The sequence below is a fragment of the Miniopterus natalensis genome, chromosome 5 (assembly GCF_054644295.1).
Source record: "Miniopterus natalensis isolate mMinNat1 chromosome 5, mMinNat1.hap1, whole genome shotgun sequence".
In the NCBI taxonomy this organism is placed as follows: domain Eukaryota; kingdom Metazoa; phylum Chordata; class Mammalia; order Chiroptera; family Miniopteridae; genus Miniopterus; species Miniopterus natalensis.
Window position 1 is genome coordinate 50,610,305 of NC_142085.1, and position 18,619 is coordinate 50,628,923.

At 37.1% G+C, this 18,619-nt stretch overlaps 1 protein-coding gene across 2 annotated transcripts in view; it reads right to left on the reverse strand.

Moving 5' to 3' along the window:
• Positions 1–4,405: 4,405 nt before the first annotated feature.
• Positions 4,406–18,619, reverse strand: part of FBXL4 (F-box and leucine rich repeat protein 4) — a 59,562-nt gene continuing 45,348 nt past the window's right edge. For both annotated transcript variants that reach the window (XM_087817525.1, XM_087817524.1), the window contains exons 7-9: positions 14,327–14,398; positions 10,728–11,040; positions 4,406–8,811 (exon numbers count right to left, since the gene is read on the reverse strand). In XM_087817525.1, the coding sequence (XP_087673651.1) occupies positions 8,648–8,811; positions 10,728–11,040; positions 14,327–14,398 (549 nt within the window). In that variant the 3' untranslated portion in view covers positions 4,406–8,647. The remainder of the gene's footprint in view (positions 8,812–10,727; positions 11,041–14,326; positions 14,399–18,619) is intronic.

Here is an 18,619-nt window from a genome sequence, read left to right on the forward strand (position 1 = left end):
TTTTCTTCTTAGCTTGTAGTCAGCCTACAGAGATTAGGTAGCATCATGAACAACGAAAACATTTTGTACTATTTTATAAGAAATAAATGAAGTTACCATTATTGGTAATATATAAAGTTGAAAATAGGTTTCATTGTACATCAGTGTTGTTGACTAATAGAATTTACAAAAATTGTCTGCAGTGATAAAGTATTTAATTGAAATATTCTGAGTCTCAGGGTCACAAAAAAGCAAAAGCCCTATAAAAGTGATGTAAAAAAACAAAGCAAATGCTTGAAAGGTGGGTAACAAGATGTTGATAGAAAAGTCTCACTTAGAGCTCAATAAATGACTAGATCTCTCCAATAACATATATGTAATACAAATTTCTGCTAGCGTTTATAAAATGTTTTTAATCCAGTTAATAACATTTCTTTATTTCCTTTATAGTAGGTTACAAGCGTTTTTGACCTTGTTGGGAAGTGTATTAGGGTTCTCCAGGGAAACAGAACCTATAGGATGTGTATGTACGCATGTATACATACAGATTTATAAAATATTATAAGGAATTGGCTCATGGGATTATGGAGGTTGGTAAATCCAAAATCTGCAAGGTAGGCTGATAGATTGAAGACCCAGAAGAGCTCAATGTTCCTTTGAGTCCAGAGGCAGTCTGATAGTACCAGGAAGAACCAATGTTTCAGACGATATCTTAACAGGGTCTGCTGGAAAATTCTCTCTGCTGGAGGGAGGCCAAGCATTTTGTTCTATTCTGGCCATCAACTGATTGGGTAAGGCCCACCTACACTGGGGGTTGGCATTCTCTTTTACTTGAAGTCCACCAATTTAAATGTTAATCTCATCCAAGCACCGAATACACCCAGAATAATGTTTGATCAAATATCTGGGCACTCTGTGGAACCAAGTTGACTCATAAAGTTAACCATCTCAAGTACACCCTTGTCAACTGGGCATCCATACACATCTCCTGAATCCCATATGCTATTAACCCCCAAATAATCTCCATTATCTCCAAATAAAATAAGAGGGTCATAATTTCACCTAAGATACAACTATTCTGCATACAACCAAAAATGCACTAACCTTTTCGAAACCCAGAAGAGGGTGCAAAAAACTCTTAGATGATGTTTACTCTTTTTTTTTTAAAGTCTTTTTTTATTGATACTTTTAGAGAGAGAGGAAGGGAGAGGAAGAGAACACCCATGTAAGAGTGAAACTTCGATCAGCTGCCTCCTGCATGCCCCCTACTGGGGATCGAGCCCTCAAAGGGGGCATGTGCCCCAACTGGGACGGTGCCCAAACCATTGAGCCACACCGGCCAGGGCTGTTTACTCTTCTTGATGTTTACTCTCCTTAGTGTGATGGAAAGTTAACAATACTTAAACACTAAATGTCACTGTATGTCATTACATTTGATTTACATGACAAGGAGATAAAAGGGGGAAGATGACTAAGATATTTGCTAAACAAACACATTCCTAACAGAATAAGGGGTCCATACCCATGAGAATCACAGCCCGGTTCTGTAACTGGTCACATGACCGTAGCTGGTGCTTGTGACTACCTTCTTCCACTGCCTCGTCCACATTCCCCCTGCCTTTAGCAAACGCCTCTGCTGGGCCCAGTTCCTACCTGGTGAGATGACCCAGATCTTCCCTCCTGACAGTCCACTGGCACAAAGGGCTTTTCTAGGCACCAGGCCAGGCAGTAAGTAACAAGCAGGGAAGTCGAGGCCAGGGAAGAGAAAATGCTCAAATAAGTGCAGTTTTAATGTGGTTTAATCTTATTGTACTAAAGAAGTTGTGAACATTGCAACAGCTACTTTTTCCCTTTAGTTTTCAAAGTGCTTTGGGCCTATTGTCTAAATAACCTCAGTTCTGATCCAGTCAGGCATGTTTTTATGGCATAAAAGCCTCTGCCAGTACACAAGTTGGTGTTAGAGGGCATGTATCAGAGGATGCTGAGGAATAAATTATCCTTTAGCTTTTTCAATCAAGAAGATTTCTAGTTTTCAGAGGAAATCTCAAATGCTATTCCTTACTCAAACACCTGCCTCATACATGTATCACAAAAGGTAAGTGCTCTGTTTCATGGGGATGTAAATCTGGTTCCTTCCACCAACACTGAATTCATAGTTGGAGTTTCATATCTCAGTTAAGTAATTAAAACTTGTTGAAATAAAATATTAACTTTAAATCACCATAATTTGAAAAAAAGTATCACACATAATTTAAAAATAGACTAGAAAAAGATGGAAAGAAAAGAGTTTGCAAAAGGCATGATAAATCTGAAAGTAATAAATTGACTTTCAAAGTAGATAAAAAATTAAAAGGAAATAAAACTGCCTTTAAAAACAGTGATATTTGGGAAAATCTCTTTATTTTCCAAAAAGTGAAATACAAAGAGTGAAGATCCTTCTAAAGTTTCTGAACCAACCTATTAAGTAGGTTTATATTCTGAAGCCTATTATTTATTATTAAACTAGGTTTATATATTTTTTTTAAAAATTAAGATATTTCCTTTCAAATTATTTTGACATACTTTGGCTACTCAGAGTAAGTTCAAATATTTGTGGTACCTGGGTTATTATTGTTTAGAATTATCTTTTCCCAACACCTTTGGCTATGACTTATCATGGCTCCCTGTATGAAGAGTGGTTTTCTTGTTGCTCAGTGGCTAGGCGTGGCCACATGACTTGCTTTGGCCGTCAGAATGTGAACAGGCCAGGTGAGGAGTATATTCGCTTAAACACCGTTAGGTCCATATCACATTGCTATCTGTTCTCTTTCATCTGCCCCTGCCACTGGAAGGGCAAAACCTAGGAAGGACCTTCTCTTTCAGCCTGGGCACTGGATGGAGCAGACCTGAACCTGACCCAGAGCCTGGAGGACAGCCACAGCCACCAACCTACAACAGCCAACATGCCCCATGAGTGAGAAATACATGTTATTGAAAGTCACTGAAATTTTGGAGGTTATTCATTGCAACCTGGTAAAAGCTAATTCATAAATGCTCTCAAATCTGGACCAAAAATCTGGTACCTGAGCCAGAGAGATACCAAAATTTAAAATCCTGAGGTCCCCAAGCCAAGAATCTTTGTTATAAAGATGTGTAAGTATCTTATCAATGTGTCTGTATAAACATTAGTGACAGAATGTTTTTAATGTGGTTTAGAGTTTGGTATACGACAGGTACGTATTTGAGTTATGGTCATTGCATTTGGAAAATAGATGTAATGAATCTACATGACAATTTTGTAATGTAAAATTGTACCAGTGTGCAGAAAGGAAATGTTACAATTTATCTGGGGATGTAATTTTGAAGTCCATGGAAATATATGGAACTGTGTTTTAAAATTAGAATCCCACAAACACACAATGCTTTATCAATTTATATGACCAATGTCAGAATTACATCAAAAATAATTTGCTTCTCATTAGGTTTTTCAAAGTTTTCCTTCTTATTATTCTTAAATGTTCTACTAATGATTATTGGCTATTTGTTTAGGGAAATCTATTTTAATTTTATTCTTTTAATGTATTCAGTGGCAAGGAAGAATTTCATATGATTCTGAAGGACAACTTGACTATAGATAACACCAACTCTAGGGGAAATCTGGCTATAGATTATTATGCCTATTTTTCAGGAATTAGAAGATCAGCGTTTAATAATTTCATCTGGTAGTGGTGAGCTAGAGCCAGTTCCTATCAACTCAAAAGAGCAAAGTGTGTGCATTTCATTCCAACTCAGCACTGGCTGACTTCACTTTGGAAGCCTGGAAACCTGAAAGCAATCGTGGTGGGAAAATTTACACGACAGTAATTGGAAGGTGCTACAAATCAGGGCTTTTACCTCTACCAGAGAGTTGGCAGTTAAACATTTCTCCATGTACTAGGCTTAAAAATTCACCTTCTTTAACATTTGGTACTTTAATATTCAAAGTATAAAAAAATAGATGGCCTAGTTTGATTTATGAGGGAGCATTTAAGGCTACAGACTTAAAGCTGAGGCTAGTGGCTTCTTGCAGAGGCTGAGGACTGAAGGCACTGAGAAATGAGGCCTGACGCCACTCCAGGAACACTGCTCTGCTCAGAGTCTAGGCACTGGTTAAGCTGATGTGCCTACAGCAGGAAATGAGACCTTGACTCTGCCAGGAGTGTTCATAGATGGGAAATCAGAAGACATTTTGAACAACAGAAGCAAAACAGTAGTCATAGTTGAATACTGTCTCTCTTCTCTGGGTAGTTACACATGCGTGACACAATGCTGACAAACTGTAAGGATACATATGATAGGTACACACATTTTAAGGTCTTTCAGTTTTTCTCATTATAAGGACTTATAAACAGTTTAGGTTTTACTGGGTAGATTTATTTTTAGGACTTTTAAACAAAATAAACAGGGCTTCAACACTATCAGTTCTTTATTTGGCATATCTATCAGCAAAAACATCTCAAGTAAGAAAAATGGCGAGCCAGTCTTTGTTTGTATTAATAATTTTCTAGCTTTTGTTGTAATCTTAGCAGCAATATCTATTCTATAGAACATATTGCAGAAATAGAATTTCCCCCTAAAAAAAGTTTAACTAAATTAAACACATATTTATTTGAGAGACTGAAATAAATATGTATATGTATATATGTGACTACACATAGAACAGGATTCACATAAAAGTATTCATTGGGAAGAAATGATTCTTGTAATAAATTACTACCTTCCTTCATTCATACACTTAAGGAAAATGAATGCTAGTAGTAAATTGTGTTACTATACCCATTTTTAAAAATTACATATTAAACAAATTTAAAATAGTCACTGATAAGAAATTAATTTAACATTTCTACTTTTAAAAATTAACACACAATTAATTTATTAGAATAGTTTATGGACTAGCACAGCATATAAATATTAAATAAAGCAACTTGAGAGTAGAATCCTATATACAGATATTAAAAATCATCAGATGGTACAGCAGTTCCTTTAGGCATTCCCAATAACTAGACATGGTTCACATTTCACAGAAAAGTAAACACAAAGTCTAAAAGTCTAATATAAGAATAAAATTTGAGTTAGAAATTATGAACCCAAAAGAGTAATCATGCTCAGAAATATTTTTTTAAATTACATCACCAAAGTACTAGTCAACTTCCTAATCTTCATCTTAATAAATTAAAAATCTTTGTTAGAAACAAATTACAATGCATACTCTTTAGCAAGTATATTAAAAGTCACTGTAGTGAATACCTTCCATAATATACCATATAATGCTTCTTAGCAGCATTTTCCAAACTATGCTCTGAGGAAGTGAAGTTTTCAAAAACCGGTGACAGGCATTCCACCAAAAGCTGGGAACCACTATGGACCTTGGCTCATCCCACAGTCAGTGGCCACTAGATATTAGCAGTTCTGAAGTGCAGCAGTAAAGAAGCCTGCCTGATGTTGCTGAGGCCATTGTATCCCATGCTTATTTCACCATAGAATTTTTTCTTGGCACATAACAGTTTTTGAAATTTGCTCTGTGGTTACTGATAAGCATTCTGTAAACCCCCACCCCCACCCCAATCTGTGCCTAGCACACAGATGCCAATACTTATTTGTTGTCAATACATATATTGGACTAAATGGATGGATGGCTGTCTCTCATCTGCTGTCATTTATTCCATTCTAGTTCACCAAAAGTCATCTGGGCATGACTAAGAACTGTGGGACAACTTAGGAGCTAATTAGCAATGAAGGAACTGGCTTCTACAAAAAGCAAATAAATAACAGTACATGATACCTCACAAGTAAAAGGAAAACACTGTATCAAACTTTGGTTTTATGTGACAAACCAAACTTTAAGTCAATAAAACCCATTTGGCGGAACTACAGAGAAAAATAGAAGTAACAGTGTGAACTCAGCTTATGGTTTCATTGCAGACTGGTGTGATTTTAGAGTTTAAAATGCACCTGAGCTGATGTCCTTTCATAGCATGAGGATGGACTGTTAGTGTTAGTGTTAGATGACGCCTCATCTTCCAGGCTTATCCCGCATTTCACAGAGGCCGCGACACAAACCTCTCTACCCGAACCTTCCATCGTATACAGCAGTGTACTGACATGGTCAGTTTTGAAAGTGAGCTAACGAGATACTCAAGCTTATCTTATTACCCTAAAGTACAGAATAATACAAACAATAAAACCATTAGATACCAAACAGCATTTTTATACAAATAAAATTTAAAACATCTCAGTTGTCTGTTTAGCTTCTCATTTGTAACAGAAAGAACTACCTACTCAATTTACTGATCATAGGACTGGTTTGCTTTTAAATTTTTCTTTAAAAATTGTATAGCTAAGACTTCACTAATTTACTAAATACATTGATAATCATCTTCCTCTTAAAATGTTATAATTACCTTTTTCCTTCCTTTTTTAAAAATGTTTTTATTAATTTTAGAGAGAGAGGAAGGGAAAGGGAGAGTGAGAAGAAGAGAGAGAGAAAGAGAGACAGACATCGATGTGAGAGAAACAAGGGGAGGGCCGGGAATCGAACCGCTGACCCTTCAGTACCTGGAAGGATGTTCAACCAACTGAACCACACTGGCCAGGGCACCTTTTTCCTTCCAAACTAGTAACAGTATTCACATGTATTAAAATTTAAGCCAGTAATTCATTTATAGGCAAAAACCTTAAGCATTATTTCCACTGTGCCAAAAGAAAAATCTTGGCCTCTAGCTGTATTTATAAAAAATATATAATAAATCATTATCTCTGATTAAAGTAATTTATCTCTTTTACCTTTTGACTTCTAGCTATTGCAGCCAATCATCACCCCGTTTGTTTATTGACATTAATGTACTGCTAGAGAACTAGGCTCTACGAATAAAATGAGAGAGGCTAAACAGTGTTTTGGCAACAGCTAATATTCTGTTAAGGGTCACTGACGAAATTTTCATAGTGGTTAAAAAAAAGCGCTCTCCTGAAGTACCAATATTAAATGTGCTAAACTGGGGGCAACTGGATGCAACACTGATAAATGTGTGATAAATGGCTTTTAAAATTAAAATTACCCTATCGATAATAGCAACCTTTTAATACCTTAAAGTAAAAAATGAAAAGCCAAACATTCATTATGTAATTTTTATTGACTCCTGGTCACTATTATTACACTTGCAAATATGAGTTTTTGGTCTTAATTCCTAGAAAACCCAAAAAAGTAAAAATACTTCCACAAAGAAATCAGTTTTCTTTCTTACATATTGGTTCAAAGCTAATCAATACAAAGAAAGGGAAAAATGTTAACTGTCTAAATGTTTTCTGCTACAGATTGTATATTTTTTTAGGGTCTTATTTCAAGCAATTTAAATGGAAAGGATACAATAATTATGCTCACAGAGTCGGGGACATGTCTTTATTACTAGCCACTGGGAAGATGATTTATCTTACCAAAATGCTAAGATAAATAATTATAAAAAAAATTAAGTCAGTTGACAATGCTAATAACAATGGGTCACTTGGCTTCAAATTTTAATGGATAGTTTGTATGTTCTCTCTTGTTAAGGAAACCCTGGTTGGTGCATTGTTGGTGGGAATGTAAATTGGTTCAGCCATTATGAAAAACATTATGGAGGTTCCTCAAAAAATTAAAACTAAAAATACCATATGATCCAGCAATCCCACTTCTGGGTATACATATATAAAAATTTTTTAAATCAGGACCTCAAAGAGATATCTGCACTCCCACATTCATTTCAGTATTATTTACAATAGCCAAGATCTGTAAATAACCTAAATGTCTGTCAACAGATGAGTGGATCAAGAAAATGTATGTGGGGTGTGGCTGTGTGGAGCTAAACAGTGTTTATATGTGAAACATATGTAATTTTGATGGCAACTAATATTGTTTGAATTATGAAGTAACACAGAACGGCTTCATATGCTTCCTGTGCTACCAACAGGCTAAGACAATAAGCGAGATCTCCATTCTCACATAAACTTGCAACAGATGTTCTGAGCTCTGAGCTCAAACTATAGGTCTAAAGGATTTTTTGGACCCTGATACAAATATAAAGGAAATTTCCATTTTCCAAAATCCATTCAGTTGTGTAGTCAAGGAGCCTCCATCTAACCTTCAGTTGGAAGTGATTAGGCTGTAATGTAATACATGCTAAAAGGAAATGATCGAGAGAAGAAGGGATCTACTGGAATTCTTTCTATCACTGCCTTCCAGTGATAAACATGCCCAGTGAGAATCATATTGTCATGGATCAACATATGCACATGGTGATGCCTATCTGTACTTCAGAATAGTTCATATATATATTTTTTAAATATATCTTTATTGATTTCAGAGAGAGGAAGGGAGAGGGAGAGAGAGAGATAGAAACATCAATGATAGAGTCATTGATCGGCTGCAGCCCACAACCCGGGTGTGTGCCCTGACCGGGAATCGAACCCCGATCGCCTGGATCCTAGGTCAATGCTCAACCGTTGAGCCACGCCTGGCTGGGCAGAATAGTTCATATTTTTCTTTAAAATCTACAAATGTTTTAATGGGTTAAGACATTCCCACCATTATAAAAACCACACAAAACAAGAAACAAAACCATTCCTAAAATACAACCCTACAAAAGCACATTAATTTTATTATAGAATATATATAAAGTCACTGAGTAAAGCTCTTTTTTATGAACACTTTTGGAAAGCTCCCATTGAACTCTAGCACGGCTCTATTATCTATCTGAGAGCAGAAGGACACATCAAGTAAGGAGAGATCTTTGCATGATTCCAGGAGTTTTCTTAAGGATGCTGGACTTACCATTCTTGTTCCTGTTCAAAAAAACAAAACCACATAAAACACTTTAAATATAATATTTATATAATGTTCTGATAGAGTCCTTTTATTATGGCTTAAAATACACTTAAATTGCCTTTTAAAAATTAAAAACATTTCTTAGAACATTGCATATGGGAACAATCCTGAAAACAAATGCAAACTGAATTTTCCCAGCCCATTTGACATCGAATGTCAATACTCTACCCTCTCTCTTCACCCCTACATCCTGTCCCTTCAGTCAGCTTCTCCAGACTTTCCTGTTCCTATCACCCCAGTTTAAAAGTGTTTGAATCTCTTTCTCCTCAATCCATGGGTCAAATCGGTCAGCGATGCTTACGCTGATTCAACCTCCAGTTCCACGCCGTGCAGTTACTGAGCAACTTCCCTGTAGAAACTTGTTTCAAGCACTAGAGATGCAAGGAACTCAGTGACCAGAGTTGAAAGCTATTAGCTACAACACAACTTGATAAGTTTTACTGTAAGTGGTGAGTATAAAATGGCAGTACTGGAAGGCAGGTCATGGGTGATGAGTACTATTTAGTCCATTTTAAATCTGAAGTGATTATGGGATGTTCAGATGGAAGCTAAATTATCACTAGGCTCTAAGATGTCATCTGTTAGAACAATACCTTTCTTGCTTAACTATAGCTTTACGGTGGGGACGGGGTTCACAACTGTATAACATAATATATCTACTGGGATAGGGATTGAAGTTTCTGAAATGTTAATCTATGCTTTTTCTCTGAGAACTCCTTTCTACTGCCCTCCCTGATATGGGCTGCGGAAGCTGTAACTATACTGCCACAACTCCCTGAACTAGGAAAGTTAAGAAAAACGTAACCTAGATGAAGGATCTGGCCCAAAGTGTGCATATAATAGGCAAGAATTTCTGCCTGGAAGTAGCTTGAATAAATAACATGGAACTATGTAAGAAACATCTATGAATGTATCATAAACCTGAGCTGTGAAGAGATTTTAACTAAAACCACAAAAACAGGTGTTGAAAATCTCCAGGTTTTCCTTTTGTTGAATGTTTAATAAAGAGGAAAAAATATAATTAAACTTCATGGACTGATCTCTTAGTACAGATTACCAGATAACACAGTGCCAGCCCTATGTGGGACAACTGTGGCACTGCTAGTACTTCTGTCTAAAGGAAGTAAGAAGTAACAAAAACTCACAGGGTTCGCGGCTAAGAAATTGAAATAAGGACACAAAAAATCCCAGAACTTGCACAGCTGGGCGTGGCTCAGCGGTTGAGCGTCAACCTGGGATCCAGGCGAACGGGGTTCAATTCCCGGTCAGGGCACATGCCCGGGTTGCGGGCTCGATCCCCAGTTGGGGGCGTGCAGGAGGCAGCCGATCAATGACTCTCTCATCACTGATGTTTCTCTCTCTCTCCCTCTCCTTTCCTCTCTCTGAAATGAATAAAGATATATTTTTAAAAAAAATCCCAGAGCTAAAGGATTTTCATTAGGGATAGAGGTTTTATAATATTTCTTAATCAAGAATTCAACATCAAGAAGATCACATATATATATATATATATAGATAGATATTTGAATTCATTAGACAAATGGATTAATTTCTTAAATGTCCTTAATAAAAATGGAGAATACAGCTCATATAAATTCTCACTCCTCTTGCTAGACCAAGAATTAATGGTTATTTAGAGCTTTCTGATGGGTTCAACGATAAAATTCTGTTATTGTCCTCACTCTTTTACTCAAGTACAGATATAATTCCTCTCCATATCACTTAACCTATCTTGCACTTCCTCTCAAGTCAAGCAGTCTTATCCGGACAAAATTTTTATTGTATCCAATAAGTTGTTTTTTTTCTTTGTAAAAAGTCTGACATTAGTTCTTATGTCAGGGCTTTAAAACAAATTTATATATTGTATCCTTACCTAGTATGTCCAGTTGCCGCAACCTGGTACAATTGCATGCCAGTTCTTCAATGTCTGTGTCACACACAGACCTGTTGGCTGTAAGAAAGAGTTTTTGCAAGTTTGGGAGCTGGCGTGCCAGCCTGGCGAAGCAGCCAGTGCTGCTCTGCAGAGTAGGGCACCAGCCGAGGTCCAGTTCCTCCAGAAGCGGACACCCGGCCGCCAGCTCTGCTATCCCATTCTCAGTGATGTTCTTACACCTCCACAGATCCAGGGTACGCAGCTTCTTACACTTGGCTCCTATCATGCTGGCGATCACATCATAGTCTTCAATCTGGAAATCAAATCATAACAGTCTTTCATACATTATGCTCAGAAATACGAACATTCTTAATGTTCGTTAAAACATTGTAAATCATCTCCTATTGTTTGCTTCCATGTAAAACATACCCACATTCTCATTGGTACAGATCTGCCCACTCATCTCACAGACCTGCAACTGCCTCATAAGACAGCAAGAGTAATCACTTACTTAAAAACCTATTTAACAGGACTCCAGACAGAGGACGTTAATGAATGAAATCCCAGAGCAGTCTGAAACCCTCAGTCTCTCACGAAAATTTGAGGATTCCATGTTGTTCCCGTATGCCTCGCATTTTGACCTTGATGCTGCTACTCCCTGACAAGACCTAGCTTCTTCTATTTTAAATATACTTAATCAACTTTGGTACATATATAAGAGCTCTCTTTACTAGGCTCTAAAACAGTATGTGAATATGCTGACAGTAATAATAAGGATATTGGTTTGGGTAAAATGAGGCATTTGGGGATTGCATATACAATACAAAAATAATTTAGATTACAATATGTTAATCATTCTCAGTTACAGGAGGTGCCCAATGATTTAGCTCAAGATCCCAGGATAAGCCTTTACTAACCAAGGATTAAACATTTAAGCTCATGGGCTTTACATGTTTTAATAATGTTTCTTTAAACAGGTTCTTAAATGTTAAGAGGCTCATTTGATTTTGTTATAATCGGGTATCAAAATTATCACCAGAAGTCAAAAGGAATCAAAATAGCAAACACTTCCAGATTGTTTCCTTTTGTTTCGCTGTTCAATCACATTCTCCACTACTATGGGCCAGCACCACTCCAGACACTAGGAACAACAGTGAACCGACAGACAGACTGTTCACATTTCTGGGGAAGACATACAGACAAATAAATGAGCAAAATAAATTCAGAGAGTGGCGGTGTGAAGATAATAAGACAGGGTGATGTGATGTGAGAGTAGTCAGAGTGTCAGGAGCTGAGGAGGGCCGAGGTGTTTGCCGGGAGCTCCAGGGTGAGTCCAGTGAACAGACAGAACTGAGATCAGTGTAGGCCTGGGTAGTGAGGGACAGGACAGGACAGGCTGTAAGCACAGAGAGTTATGCTGGGGCTAGGCCATTAGGCCATGACGGCGTTTCATTTCTATTTTAAGTGCTAAGAAAATCAATGGAGGGTTAGAAACAAATACGATTTATATTAAAACAAACAAAACCCCCTCTTAATTCTATCTGAAAGATGGTCTATGGTGGGTAAGAGTGGGGGAGGAAGCCCAGTGAAAAAGTCTGCACTGGCTTAGAGAAGAGAGGACAGGGGGCTGGGTTAAGTAAGTAGCAGTGGAACTGGAGAAATGGACAGATTTGGGGCTATGCTTTGAGTCAGAACCTAAAGCTGATGGACTAGATATAGTGGTGATGATTTCTGGTCTTTAGCAACTATATGGTAGAATCATGCAGAAGCCATGAGAAGCAGATTGGGAAGGATACACCTACTCACTTCAGTGAGCATACCTGAACAGCACAGAACTGTAGCTTTGATAATTAGTGCAGCCAATTTGCTTCTTTAGAAAGAAACATTTAACAACGTTCAGAAACCCATGACTCTGATCACTATTATTTTGATAGTCAAAAATAAAATAGCAAACTGTCCTTTTGGTCAATTGATAGAAAAGAAACTGAGATACACATAGTATTAAGGTATCAATTAGAAGCTGTCTCTGTTACTGTCCTGGTAAACTCTGGGCCTGCTGTGAAGTAAGAACAGAATTTCTATGACAAGCAGAAAATGTTCTGATCATGACGGTAATGGTAGTATCAGCAATATTAGCATTATTTCTGAACTTTAATGTCAAGTTCTTAATATTTCATTTCCTGACAACAAATATCAATGGTAACAATATTTTACTAGTAACCACATACTTTAATTTAAATATTGCTTATTTTTCTAAAGCAGCATTTACCATAGTGTATTACATATTAATAGATATAATATGGAAAAATGGGTTCAGTAGTCAGGTAAAATTGAAAAACACTGGTTTAAGCACAGGAAAAATATGTATTGTCACAGAAACTGCCAATCGAATGTCATAGGGCCCATCTAGAAGGGCCACTGGAGGACCCAACAGAAGCTCATGAAATGACTAAATGACTTACTAAAGTAAGAATCTGGCCAGATGAAAGGAAAATCTAATTAGTGGGCTCCCAACACTGTTTCCAGAAACCAGGATGGGCCTGAGCCCATAGTTGATGTTTAGTCAGTCCTAACCACTAGAATTTAAAACTGCAGGGACATGGAGACAAATATGGCATTATTATTGGCCTCTCCAGCCTGCATTGCCGAACCTAGGGGCATCTCTGAAGCCATTGCTGAGCTCTAAAAGATGTTCAAGTGGGATCTATTTTAGGTCAGTGATTGTCGCTGTTGAATCCAAGTCTAGGACACCCGGAGAACCTCTCTGGAATCTCACAACCATTCTGCTTATTCTGGCCTTCCTAGTAAGTGGCTGCAAAGCTGGGATGGTTGGGGAATCTCCAAAATCTACCTTGAAGAGGAATGGATTGCTCACAATTATACTGGGAGATGCATTTCCTCTGAGCGTGCACGCATGCACGTGTGCAAACACACGCACACACAACGAAGAGTTCTACAGTCCCTTGAGTGTCAGTATTATTTATAAGTCATGTAATTTAGATGAAAAAGATTAAACTCATCCCACGAGCTCTTTTAATGGTACATAAAGTCATAATTTGAAATCTGAAAGGACTTTAGAGACTATCTAGTTGAATAGTTCCTACGCTTTTGGATCTCATGGACCAGTAAAATTCAAGAAAACTTGAGTTCCAACACAGAATATCTATCTTTTTATCTTATCCAGTAAGGCCAGTAAAACAAAAAACAAACAAAATAAGCCTATTTACTATCATCAACATTTCCAGAAGTAATCTTAGGACTTAAAAATTCACTGAACTACTGGCATATGGGTATGACTGATCACTTATAAAGAAATCAGAGAGGCAGAGATCTTGTCTGAGATAACACCTGACTTGAGGCAGAACCAAACTCTTTCTACAGCACTACACTGCTCTCCTTGCTCTCACGGCTAAATAATGTCAGTGTTTCACAGACACACTCTCCAATTTAAGAAGAACATTTGCAAGTCAGGTCCAATAGTTCATCGTAAATCACAAAAGCTGTGGGTGGGTGTGGGGTGGGATGAGCTAGGACAGAATTCACCGGTGAGAAGGAAAAGGGAACGAGCAACTGAGTATAAAGAATTCTCAAATACTCACCATCATACAACTCCCCAAACTGAGGTGCTGAAGCTCTGAGCAGAAGTTTAAAATGCTGAGCAGTGCTGTTTGCTGCCACCAGGGACCACATCAGAGGCAAACGTGAAAAGTGAAAGAAAGTGAAACAAAGAGAAGAGGTCAATTAGACATTAAAGGCTGTCACTACTTCTCCGGAAACAGAGCTCAAAACCTAGGTTACAGACACCACAAATGCCACTTAATGAGTCCCCAGGTGCTCCCACCATTGATTGGCTGGGAGTCACGGTAATCATTGCTAGTCTCCACATAAGTCATCACTCTGTATATGGTTTTGCACGCCCTAAAGATACCTATATCCCCCATGACCTCTCATTTCATTTCCCAAACGTAAGCAATTTGAAAGTCTGGTTAAGACTGAACAACAAGACAAACTAAACAACCTCTCCCTCCAAAAACAAATAAACAAGTAAAAAACCCACAGTGGGCTGGTGACACTGTGAGGAACAGCGGCAGCTCTGACATTCACCGATCAGCTGCAGCCTGATGGAACTGCCAATAGAGTCACCTGAAATCAGGATTGAGCTGGTGACGTTAATGTCAAAGGATTCTCTTCGCTGACAAGGATCCCAACAACCATTGAACACCTGTCACTAGCAACATGCTGACTGAAACATATACAACGTGCACTTTCTAGTCATGTCCCTGCCATTTCGGCCCATCTATCCTGGGTAGCGCAATGAAAACCGTCTCATCACTCAAGAAACCCAAAGAAATGCTAGACTGAGACATAATCCTAGGACCTAAAATATCTCTACAGTCATAACTTCATTTACTGAAATGTCTGCCATGAAAACTTGTGGGAAACAAACAATGCAAAACATTCAAATTTATAATTTTTATTTTATAAAGAAAGAAAAAAACTACTCCAATTTCTGTGGCAAAATTTCTTTTTAAACATTTGAACTAAATCATATCTTAAAAAGATGATGCAACCAAGGTAGATGCCCGAGGCCAGAATTGAACCCCGGACCCTTCAGTTTGCAGGCTGAAGCTCTAACCACTGAGCAAACTGGCGAAGACAATGCTTAAGTTTTAACACAACTTATAACATGGACAAGGCAATCCCGTGTAGCACTCAGAATGCTGATATTAGAAGAGATACAGAAGATAAGTTAATTTTCAGATTTTCCATAATACTTAACTATTTTAACTTACTAACAGATGGGGAAATGACATGAGGTTTGCTTTTATTAAAGTACCAGATCCTTACAACAAGGTTGTTTTGTAAGTACAGAGTCCAGTATAACAAACATCCATTTTGCCTTCTTTGCGATTTATCTTTCTTGATTTGTGAATCCCTCCATCCATTCACATACTTCCTCAGAGGTGACCTTTATCATGACTTAGTGTTTAAAAACATGCCTGAAGATTATATAATTTTATTATATGTGTCCATAAATAGCATATAGTATTGTTCTCCATGGTTTTTATATAAATAGTATTTTATCATGCATATACTTCTGCATCTTCCTTAGTGAAGGATTTGTCCATGTTGATACTCACAGCTTTAGTTCACTGACTTTTTAACTGCTGTATACTATTCCATTATGCAAATATACTTCAGCATATGCTTTCATTAGATGAATATTTAGTTTGCTTACAAGTTTTTCCACAACAAAGAATGTTAGAATAAACATTCTTATAGTGCTTTCCATGAATTTATGGAAGAGCATTTTTCTAGAGCACTAGAGGTAGAATTTCAGGTGTTTATGTACATTCCAACTATTAGATTTTCCAAAATAGCACTCCTGAGTGATTGTGTTAATACCCTACTAGCTGTGTAAGAGTGTGGGGTCCCCACCTCTCTGCCAACATATAGTCTTCTCATCCTTTCTGTCATCGCCTGTCTGATGAGTATGGAATGGTATAGTTTGCATTACTGTAATTCCTAGTGAGGATGAAAATCTTTTCATGCTTATGGGCCACACATACAGTATTTCCTATTCTGTAAACTGATTAATTATATTCTTTGCTGATTTTTCCATTAGATTGTTTCTTCCTTCTTGACTTGTAGGAATTCTTTTTTTATGCTGAATACCAATCTTTGTCAGTTACATGCATTACAAATATCTCCCCTAAATATAAGACTTGTGATTTTGCTTTGTTTCTAGAATCTTCTGGGACATGAAATTTAAAATGTTAATAGTAACATCAATCTTTATGTGTGTATTCTGTTGTCTTTTCTAAAAAGTCCCTCTTTACCCAAGGAAAGATACTCTTCTATTATATATTTTTTAAATGACAACTTTAAAGTTTTGCTTTTTTGCACTTAGGTTTTATTCCAACTGAAACTGATTTTTATACAGGATACAATATCCCATTTCATGATTTTCTCCTCAGGAATAACCACCTGTCCCAGTTCAATTTACGGAAGATTCTACCTTATCCACTGATCTGTGATGCTTTCTGTCATATCAAGTTCCCTTATATGTGTGAGTCTACTGCTGGGTCATTTTGTTTCACTGGTCTATTTGCCTTTTCCTGCGCTAACACTTGTCTTAATTATTATAGTTTGTAATAAATCTATAAATCTGGTAAGGAAAATATCCTTTTTTCATTCTTCAAAACACTAACGTTTTTGGCCTTTTGCTCTTTCATATTTTAGATTCACCTTAAAGATTTTAGTTTACCGTTTAAAAAATAATACAAAGATTAGTTTTTCTTTCTTCCCCCATGATCATTATTTAATTTACTGGCACTTTATCAATTTCTGTGTCATAATTATTTATTATATCTGATACCCTCATCCTGAATTTTTTCTTCTTGTTGAAAATTATTTTTAATAGTTCTCTTAGTGAGCATCTATGAGTGGTAAAATCTTAACAACAAACATTTATTGAGTAGTTAAATTTTTTATTTACATAAATCTTTATAACACCCTATACACTCATTCAATAAATATTTATCAAATGCCTACTATGTTAGGCACTGTTTAGGCACTTGGGATATATCAGTAAACATGGCAGAAAATAACCTATAAGATAGATATCATTATTCCCATTTGTAGATAAGGAATCTGAGTCACAGAAAGTTAAATAACATATTGAACCTTTAATATCTCCTCAATCTTGAATGAAAGTTTAGCCAGGCTTAACATTTTAGGATTACATTTGTCTTCTTTCATCATTTTTAAAGTATTACTCCAATACCTATCAGCCCCTATTATTTTGATAAGAAGTCTACTGTCAGTCTAATTATCTTCCTCTGTAAATAATGTCTTTTCTCTCTAATAGTTCTTGTCCCTTTATCATTTATATTCTGCAATTTCATCACAATATGTCTACATAAAAATTTATTTTCATTCACTCAGTTTCGTATCCTGAATGAACATTTATTTGAAGACTTACATCTTTTTTCATGAACAATCAAGATTCTTAACAATTCTCTCTTCAGATATGGCTTCTCCATCATTTCTTCCTTTTTTTTTTTTCTTCTGGAACTCCTATTAAATGAATATTGGAGTCTCCCAAGTACCAGTGCCTACAGTAGTTTAAAATATATCACAAATTATTCTATATTCCTTCCCTCCAGAGGTGGAACTTAATTCCTCCCCTCTGAGTGTGGGCTGGACTTAGTGACTTACTTCTAACAAACAGAACATAGAAGTGATGGTATGTTAGGTTATTGTGAGGGTTAATACTACGTATCAACCTGACTAGGCCATAGGGGGCCCAGATATTATTCTGGGTGTTTCTGTTTTGGGGTGAGATTAATATTTAATCAGTATACTAAGGAAAGCAGATTATTCTCTAATGTGGGTGGGCTTCCCCCAATCAAAGATCTGAATAGAGCCGTAGTTAGTTTTGCTCAGTGGTTAGAGCATCGGCCTGCGGGCTGAGGGGTCTTGGGTTTGATTCCAGCCAAGAGCACATACCCTGGTTGCAGGCTCGATCCCTGGCCCCAGTCAGGGTGCATGTGGGAGGCAGCCAATTGATGTGTCTCTCTCACATCGATGTTTCTCTCTCTCTGTCTCTCCCTCTCCCTTCCACTCTCTCTAAAAAATCAATGGAAAAAATATCCTCGGGCGAGGATTAAAAAAAAAAAAGATCTGAATAGAACAGAAAGCTGACTCTCCCCGAAGTAAGGGAGAATTCTTCCTACCTGAGGACTTTGAACGGAGATATCTGCTTATTCCTGATTTCAGACTAAAACTGAAACATCAGTGCTTCCTGGGTCTCAGTCTGCAGGCCTTTAGGCTGGAACTCCATCACCGGCTCTCGGAGTCTCCAGCTTTCCGACTCACTCTGTAGGACT